Source organism: Phocoena sinus, chromosome 7 (genome assembly GCF_008692025.1).
Source record: "Phocoena sinus isolate mPhoSin1 chromosome 7, mPhoSin1.pri, whole genome shotgun sequence".
Classification (NCBI taxonomy): Eukaryota; Metazoa; Chordata; class Mammalia; order Artiodactyla; family Phocoenidae; genus Phocoena; species Phocoena sinus.
The window spans coordinates 114,743,088-114,752,202 of NC_045769.1; the positions used below are offsets into that span (position 1 = coordinate 114,743,088).

Here is a 9,115-nt window from a genome sequence, read left to right on the forward strand (position 1 = left end):
CAGCCGTGGGCCAAGCGGTCAGATGAGGCCAGAGAGATTGGCGGAGGCTGATCCACCAGGCCTTGAAGGGCAGGGGGGCGCTTGGCTTTGGTCCTGAGAAACGAGAAGCCACTGAAGCTGTGCAGCAGGGACACCACACCCTGTGACCCCGTGTCCCCCTGTGCCCCCCATGCCAGACTGACAGCCTTCTAAAAGCAGGAGCCCCCTGTGGTTCCTGGGGTGACTGCAGGGCCTGGCTCTGAAGGACAGGCAGAGGCATTTCTTGTGTTTACTGGTTTGTTTATTATTGTTTGCTACTTCACACCAGTCAGTGAAAGAATGAGAGGCACCCAGGGTGAAATCGTGACCCAAATTTGACAGTCTTGTTTCTGCCCCGGTAAAGACAGCATCCATCCACGACACACCAGCCCGCAATTTACAACAAATCCAGGTGAGAGCAGGAGCGAGGGCTATCTCAGCGTCACAGAGGACTCTTTGGCCGAGTAAATTAATAGCGTACATGAGACTGGAGAAGGCTCGGATGACACGTGCAAACTGTTGAAGATATCGAGGTGTGCCAATTTATTTATTTAAATATTTATTTATTTTTATTCTGGTTGCACCGGGTCTTAGTTGCAGCAAGCAGGCTCCTTAGTTGCAGCATGTGGGATCTAGTTCCTGGACCAGGGATCAACCCTGGGCTCCGTGCACTGGGAGGACAGTCTTAACCACTGGGCACCAGGGAAGTTCTGGTGGTGCCAATTTAAGTACAAACGGTGGATGCTTGAGCGGCCTACCATTTGTTGAACAACATTCCATCATTCAGGAAGCTTCTAACCACAACCACAAAAAAGAGTTTGAACTAATAAAGTTTAACTCCTGGGACTTCCCTGGTGGCGCAGGGGACACGGGTTCAAGCCCTGGTCCAGGAAGATCCCACATGCCGCGGAGTAACTAAGCCCGTGTGCCACAGCTACTGAGCCCGTGTGCCACAACTACTGGAGCCCGCACACCTACAGCCCGTGCTCCGCAACAAGAGAAGCCACCGCAATGAGAAGCCCGCGCAGCGCACCGAAGAGTAGCCCCTGCTCGCTGCAACTGGAGAAAGCCCACAAGCAGCGACGAAGACCCAACGCAGCCAAAAATAAATAAATAAGGTTTAACTCTATTCGGATTAAATTAAATTAAATTATCCCAGGGCTCAGTTTATGGGTTCCTAACATTTGGAGGTCACTGTGATCGACCCCAGTAAACCACTGACCGCACACACACATGTCAAAGCCATTCCTAGTTTTCAGTTGACGTTCAATCTTATGCAGCCCGACACCTGAGTCTACCTTTGATTTCGGCCTTTTTACCTCGTTAACGTTAATTCTTCACCTCTGTGGAGTTTCCCAGCCCGAAAGCACTCGGCCAGCTGCTGCCAGTACAGGCAGATTCGCACCAACTCTGTTTCTGCAAAGATGACACAGAAGAAAGAAAAAAAAAAAAATCAACCTCCGAAAACACTAGGCTTTATGTGTCAAGGGTCTTTGGAATATTCATTTCTTCAGTCTGGCAATTCGATTTCCGGGAATTACCTGAAAGAAATCATCTGAGTGCAAAGGAAGCTGTGTCGAGTAAGAAAGACCACAGAAAAGAACACAAATTACCCCAAGACACAGCAAGGGACTAGGAGAGGATGGCAGGCAACCCCGGTGAGGCAATGTGCAGCCGTTACATAGGTGCTCATAAAGATGTGTTTACGGGCAACTGAGACGTGCTTCTCTTTGTGGTATATTTCATCACACTGAAGACACCTCGAGCAAATGCTGTAACCGAATTTATTTGAAATTGAATGCAAAGTCTTCTGGAGTTGGCAGTGCCCCCAGGTGACCGTCAGAAGCAAACAGGACCCCTTTGGAAGAGCTGAGTTTCAACACAGGCTAACGGCGCCTGTAAGACACCATCGGTGCATGATCCAGAGACGTGTAAATAAGTGAGTCACAGAATTCGTGTTAAACCAAAAAGCAGAATAAAATGGCATGTGGATAATGACATGTCTTTGCAGACGTGACCAGCTGGAAGGAACTACACTAAAATGTTAATATGGATTTTCTGTAGGTAGTAAGACCAGAGTTTTCTCTCTCTCTCTAAACAACTCTTCACTTTCTGGATTTTCCTAAAGTGAGCATGTATTTAGTGACCATATAGGAAACAGGAGAAACAAAACAGGGTGATGTACGTAAGGAGGGGCTGGTCAGGGAGGGCTTCTTGGAGGAGGTGATTCCTGAACTGGGAAGGGGCCTGCACGGGAGAAGCGGTCGGAGCTGAGCAATGCTGCATCCCATGTCAGGATGGGGCCCAGGGCACAGGGCAGATGCTCGATACATATCTGTTAAATGAATACACTAGTTGAGGAGAAGCTGCTAAAACGTGAGGCTAAGTCTCCAGGGGTCCCAACCAGAGTCTGGGTCTTTAGCGGGGCCATTCTCACCGGACTGAGCTACCGCACAGGCCGGGCTACCAGCGGAGCCAACAGCAGGGCTCAGAAGAAAGTCTGCAGCTGCAAGTTCAGCAGAAGACTGTGGCCGCGTATAGTTTCCCCACCTGTGAAATGAGAGTCACACCTCTGCCACCACACGAGCTTCAGATGACACAGAGCTTTGAAATACTGAGCCCAGCGCAGGTACGAGGGGCTGAGCTGCGCCAAGGTGTCCTCGTGGGAGCCCAGACTCCTCCCTGCAAACCCAGCACCTCTGGGCTCACAAGCTGTTCTGGCCCGCTGCTCAGCACGTGGAAAAGATGCCGCGTCAGCTGCGTCCTTCCTGCCCGCCTGTGCTTTCCTGGACACGTTTACTGTGTACAGGCCTGTGCTAGAAACTGCGGATACGGACATGAAAGATGGGGCCCTGCCCTTGGGAGATGCAGAGGGTGCCAGGGACAGCCGGGCGAGCAAGGAGAGCGCTGTGAGCCCCGGGACTGATCGCACGGCAGGGAGGACAGGCTTCCCGAAGGAGGAAGCCAAGACAGAAACGACAGCCAAGACAGAAACGACAGCCGCCCACGGGGCAGGATCAGTGAGCACATTGTTTCGTTTTACCCTCACAATTTTGTGAGGTTATCTCCATCTCACAGATGGGGGCCGGAGGCTGGGCTGCTTGCCAAGGTCACGGAGCTTAGGGACAGCAGCGCCAGGATTTGCACGCTAGCCTGGGGGATGGGGGACAAGGGGCACTGGGGCGCCGAGGGTGACACAAAGGGCCAGGTGGGCTGCGGCCTCCTTGTGAAGAAGCCGATGTAAGCAAATCCAAATGGGCCTGAAAGGGAAGATGTCCCTGGGCTTTCCGTCCAGGTCACCCCCCTGCCCCAGCCACCTACTTGGAGGACATTCAGCGGGGGGATCCTGCCTCCTGGGGCCAGGGGGCTGTGGTCCCACCCAGACTCCTGTCCTAGTCCCAGCTGCTCAGGGTTGGGGCGGGGGGACTGACCATCTAGCTGGGCCCAACGCAGTCACACGAGTCCTTAAAAACAGAAAAGGCAGGCAGCAGAGAGGCCGCAGGAGGCTGAGCCGGAGAGATTCAACAGTGGGAGAAGGACTCAGCCCAACATTGGTGGCTGTGAAGGGGTCCCCGACCAGGGATGCGGGTGGCTGAGAGCCATCCTCAGCTGACGGCTGGCAAGGAAATGGGAACCTCAGTCCCACATACAATTCCAGGGAACTGAACTCAGAGAAGCTAAATGAACCTGGAAGCCGATTCCCACCAGAGCCTCCAGAAGGGGGACCGCAGTCCTCGATTCCGGCCCGTGAGACTCGAGCAGAGAACCCGCTGAGCACCCAACGCCCAGACTCCCGACTCACAGGCACTGTTGTCAGCTGCTACGTTTGCAGCAAGCTGTTACGGCCACAACTGGAAACTGAGAGTCCACCGTGAGGTGGACTCACGGTGAGGTGGTGGGATGGGGACACATCTCACGTCCCCACTCTGACTCAGCATGGCAGGCCTGCGCTGGGGGACCCGGGCACTGACACACACACACACACACACACACACATACACACACACACACACACACGCGCGCTCTGTAAATGAAAGCCTTTACGCTCTGAGGTGTGTGCCAGCCTCACGAGTGGCTGGGTCGCCAGCCCCTGGCACAGAGCAAACAATCTGTTAGCTTTAACGGTCAACATGAAGACAAGGGCAGACACTTCCCTGGCGGTCCAGTAGTTAGGACTCTGTGCTTCCACTGCAGGGGGCCTGGGTTCGATCCCTGGTCAGGGAACTAGGGTCCAGCACGCCTCGTGGCCCGGCCAAAAAAAGAACAAGAGCAGGTCCCTGAGAGACTGGCCACATTAGGGAAAACAGCCAAGGAGAAGCATCCATGTACAGAAGAGAGAGCCCAGGCCTGGGGGCCCGGGAGAGCTGGCTAAGGGGCCGGCAGACAGCAGCCCTTTCCTTGTGTCCCCACCTCAAACCCGGAAGCGGGCTCTGACCTCTCTCAGGAGGGGGGCAGCAAGGACACATCAGATGGTAAGGGGCCATGGCAAGATGCCCCTCCTGGACGAGGAGAACCAGGCGCCTGAGGGTCCGCAGAGAGGAGCAAACACCCTCCAAACTCCCATCTTTGCCACAAAGCCGGCAGCAAAGGCCCTGAGGTCATCTGGCCACAGGATTCCTGCCTGTCTCAACAGGGTCCAGAGGACCTGGCCGGGCCACCATCTCCCTGTGGAGTTGTCAGCCGGCCCCTCCCCTCTGGAGGCTTTACTTCCCCCACTGTGGTAACATTGATATCTCACATGTCTTTAAACGCAAAGTGTTTTCCATGTATTCATTCATCCTCGAAACGGTCCCAAGGGCTTCTATTAGCCCACTTCATAGTTGGGTTGGTAGAGGGGTTTGGAATTAAAAATTTTGTTTTAGCTGACAAATCCCTTTCTGAAAGGGAACATTAAAAGAAAATCCAAGGTGCACGACAGACATGTTAGAGCGACTCAGGATGGGAGGAAGGGGTTGGGGGTGAGAGGCTGGCACCCCACTCAGCTAACGGTCTCCCCACAATGACTCCCAAGGGGCTCCTCACAAATTAGGGGCCCTGAAGACACGTGTCTGAGATCGGGGCTGAACCCTGAGGCCTGGCAGGGCTCACTCGGCCGGGAATCCCTTCCCGAGAATGCCCCACTGCCCCGGCTGAGGTGAGGGTGGTGAAGCTTTGGGAGAGTTTTGGGAGAGGTCCGCACCCGGCCTCACCAACACCATGTGGATGCCGACTGGGGGAAGCCAGCTCCCGAGACTGGACCGTGGCAGCCCGACGACTGCCGGTGCCCCGCCAGGTGGGGCCCGGCCCCGGAAGCCGAAGCCGTCCGTTCCAGGTACAGCCCCGCACCCCGCTCCGGGCGCAGACCGCACCCACGGGGCCCCCCCTTCCCCGGCACAGACCCGCCACCTAACGTGCGCGCGCACGCCCGCCCAGCGCTTTCACAGTCACGGCACCCACTGCCCCGCTCGCTACCCCCCACACGCGACCGGCCTCGCGCCCACACCGTTCCCCGCCTCAGCGCGCTCGGCGCCAAGCCTCCCCGGCGGGGGCAGGAGCCCCTGGGTCGGCAGCGGGCGAGGGTGGGGCACCCGCAGCAGGCCGCGCCCACCGCTCCTCGGCCCCGCCCCTGGTCCGGCCCCGCCCCTGGCCCGGCCCCGCCCCTGGTCCGGCCCGGAGGATGTGAGCTCACTCCCACCTCCCTGCTCCCGGCGCCGCCAGGAAGCGTCCGCCCGAGGTCGCGGCCCGCTCGCTGCCAACGGGCCGGCCGCGGCGTCAGCACCGCGCCAGGCACCCGGCCCGAGTCGCCCGCCCCGACCCTCCCGGCGCCACACGCAGTAGCTGCTTTGCAAATGGGTACGGGGTGAAGGCGGGCACCGGGGCGGAGAGAGGACCCCGCTCGCCGACTCCGCGCCGGCCGCCCCCGCCGGTCGCCGGGGGAGGGCGGGCGCGCAAGCCCTGCCCAACGCGCTTCCGGCCGAGCCACGTGACCGCGCGCGCACGTGTTCCGGCTCCTCGGCGCCGCGGGCCGGAAGCTGCTCCCGGCCGGTTCCCGGCTGCTGCCCGCCGAGAGCCGTCGCTGGCCGGCGGGGGAAGCGGCGGGCCGGGAACGGCGCAGACGCGGCGCCCGCCGGGGAGCGGGCAGCGGCCTCGCCATGAACCCCAGGGGCCTGTTCCAGGACTTCAATCCGAGTAAGTTCCTCATCTACGCCTGCCTGCTGCTCTTCTCCGTGCTGCTGCCACTCCGCCTGGACGGCGTCATCCAGTGGAACTACTGGGCCGTGTTCGCCCCCATCTGGCTGTGGAAGCTCCTGGTCCTCGCGGGCGCCTCGGTGGGCGCGGGCGTCTGGGCGCGGAACCCGCGCTACCGCGCGGAGGGGGAGGCCTGCGTGGAGTTCAAGGCCATGCTGATCGCCGTGGGCATCCATCTGCTGCTGCTCATGTTCGAGGTCCTGGTTTGCGACAGGGTGGAGCGGGGGACCCACTTCTGGCTGCTGGTCTTCATGCCGCTCTTCTTCGTGTCCCCCGTGTCCGTGGCCGCCTGCGTGTGGGGCTTCCGACACGACCGGTCCCTGGAGCTGGAGATCCTGTGCTCCGTAAACATCCTGCAGTTCATCTTCATCGCCCTGAGGCTGGACCGGATCATCCACTGGCCGTGGCTGGTGGTGTTTGTGCCCCTCTGGATCCTCATGTCGTTCCTCTGCCTGGTGGTCCTGTATTACATCGTCTGGTCCCTCCTGTTTCTGCGCTCCCTGGATGTGGTTGCCGAGCAGCGAAGAACACATGTGACCATGGCCATCAGCTGGATAACGATCGTGGTGCCCCTGCTCACCTTCGAGGTTCTGCTGGTGCACAGGCTGGACGGCCACAACGCGTTCTCCTTCATCTCCATATTCGTCCCCCTCTGGCTTTCGTTAATCACGTTGACGGCCACCACGTTTAGGCGGAAAGGGGGCAACCACTGGTGGTTTGGTATTCGCAGAGATTTCTGTCAGTTTCTGCTCGAAGTTTTCCCATTTTTAAGAGAATATGGGAACATTTCCTATGATCTACATCATGAAGATAGTGAAGATGCTGAAGAAACAGTGGCTCCAGAAGCGCCTAAAATCGCTCCGCTGTTTGGAAAGAAGGCCAGGGTGGTGATAACCCAGAGCCCTGGAAAATATGTTCCCCCACCCCCCAAGTTAAGTATTGATATGCCGGATTAAACCCGTCTTCTGGGGCGTGTCCGCTAGTGGAAGAGAAACCGTATACACACAAAATCCACCTTCCCTTGTCCTCTTTTGCTCATCCATGCCAAACCTGGAACTGAAAACAGGCTCCAAACATCATTTCATGCCTTGTTTGAGATAGATGCCTGTCAGTGACTCATCAGTATTCACCAGAGATGTAGGAGGTTATTGGACTGCACAGCTGTGTGTGCGTGCAGTGTGCCTCCGTATGTGAGGAGCTTGTTCTCTAGGCTGGTGTTCGCGAGCTAGCTGAGAGCAGTAAATAGAATTGTTTAGGTAGGTCCTCAAATGGAGTGACTACACAGCTGGGTTTTTTTAAAGTGGTACTGTACCTATCAAAAGTATTGTTTTGAAAAGTATTTTTATACACTGCTAACGTAAAACTGTATTTCAGGTTGTGCCTGTTGTGACAGTAGCAAATGTAAAGAATTCTCTTTCCCACCACTTGCATATAAGCCTCATAGTTGTTATTTTTAGTGTTCCTACTGTTAGAATGGTTTTTCTTTGGGTTTTGCCGATACTGGTTTTTAGTAGCCTAATTGAATTTTTCTAATGCAGTGAATCCATCCATATATGATATTTATATGACTATTTTAGCACTGTAACATATTATGTTGAATTCTCGTTCTGTGCAGTACGGTGTATTATGTTAAAGTATTTTTTTAAGTTTATATGTGAAGATAGATGTCTACTGCAGATGTTGTTAAAGACTGCTTAAAACATGAATCTGTACCTGGCATGGGGTCTTATTAAAATTCTAGGCGTGAATATGGGGGTTGAAAGTCCCAAGGATCTTCATATTCACGTGTTAGATGATTCCGTCTGCACAGCTTGGAGGTCTCTCTTGGAAGGAGCCACCATCCTTTGGGAACACGTGACATGCTCCAGTGTGGTACCAGAGCCTAAAGTGACACTTATTTAGCACCTTGAATTCTTCTCTTCAGAAACAACCAAAAGAAGCAGGTGGTTTGTCCATTTCTAAGAATCTTAGAATATTAGTTGGCCATGATATAAAGTGGTGTTGGTACTTGTTATTGGAAAGCTGGAGAGAGCGGCCTCAACCGGAAATGGTCAGCAGGATCAAGTATTGTTTTAAGGTCCAAACGTTTTGATCTGGCAGCGACAGGGAAGTAATAGTTCAGGTTATTTTTTAAATTTTGCTTTAGGTACTGGTGGTACCAGGGAATCAGAAGGGCAAAAACCAGATCCTGGGAGAGTAATGTTCTTCTGACTGAGAACAAATAAATACTTCCAAAAGAAGGTTAAAGTTAAAAGGAGTATTGATGTTATTACTGGGGAGAAGGCTGGAGGGAACCCGTTTCTCTTACTAGCAACCTAGTAAAAATGATCTCAGCTGCGGTCCGCCTGAATTAAGTATAAACAAACAGTTTACCTGGTGAGAGGACGCGCTAGCAGCAAAGCCACCCGTGGGAACCTGGGTCTCTGGAAGCCTGAGGGCGCCACAGCTCAGTTCGGTCACGTAGAACTGCCCCGAGGTCACCACGTGCACACAGCCACCTTCTGCCAGCCGGCAGCCCTGAGCAGCAGTGGGTGTGACATTTCATGAGCAAGGATTCATTCATTTGCTTTCTCAGCAAATATTTGTTGAGGACCTACTCTGAGCCAGACATGGATGTGCAGATCCATCGGAAAGTAACTCGAATGTGGCCCCGGCCCGCACGCACAAAGCACGCAATTAAAATTGACGGGAAGGTGGTGCTCGTCATAGCAGCCGGCCTGGGGGAGGGGCCGGGCCCAGAGCAGGCTATGCTGAATGCCTGGGAGGGTGCTACCGGCCTCGGGGTGACCTCTGCCCGGAACTTCAGGCCCGCCTTTGTTTCCGCCCCCAGTGATACCTCAAAGGCCTTGGCTTACACTTGGGTAGGGTA

At 55.4% G+C, this 9,115-nt stretch overlaps 1 protein-coding gene across 1 annotated transcript; it reads left to right on the top strand.

Annotated features, from left to right (window-relative positions):
• The first annotated feature begins 5,713 nt into the window (after positions 1-5,713).
• TMEM185B (transmembrane protein 185B) lies at positions 5,714-8,486 on the top strand. Its single transcript, XM_032638453.1, has one exon. It carries the CDS (start codon positions 6,150-6,152, stop codon positions 7,200-7,202), a length of 1,053 nt encoding a protein of 350 aa, XP_032494344.1. The 5' UTR covers positions 5,714-6,149; the 3' UTR covers positions 7,203-8,486.
• The last annotated feature ends 629 nt before the right edge of the window (positions 8,487-9,115 follow it).

Coding starts and splice junctions, on each gene's coding strand:
- TMEM185B (XM_032638453.1), top strand. CDS start 6,150: ATGAACCCCAGGGGCCTGTTCCAGGACTTCAATCCGAGTAAGTTCCTC.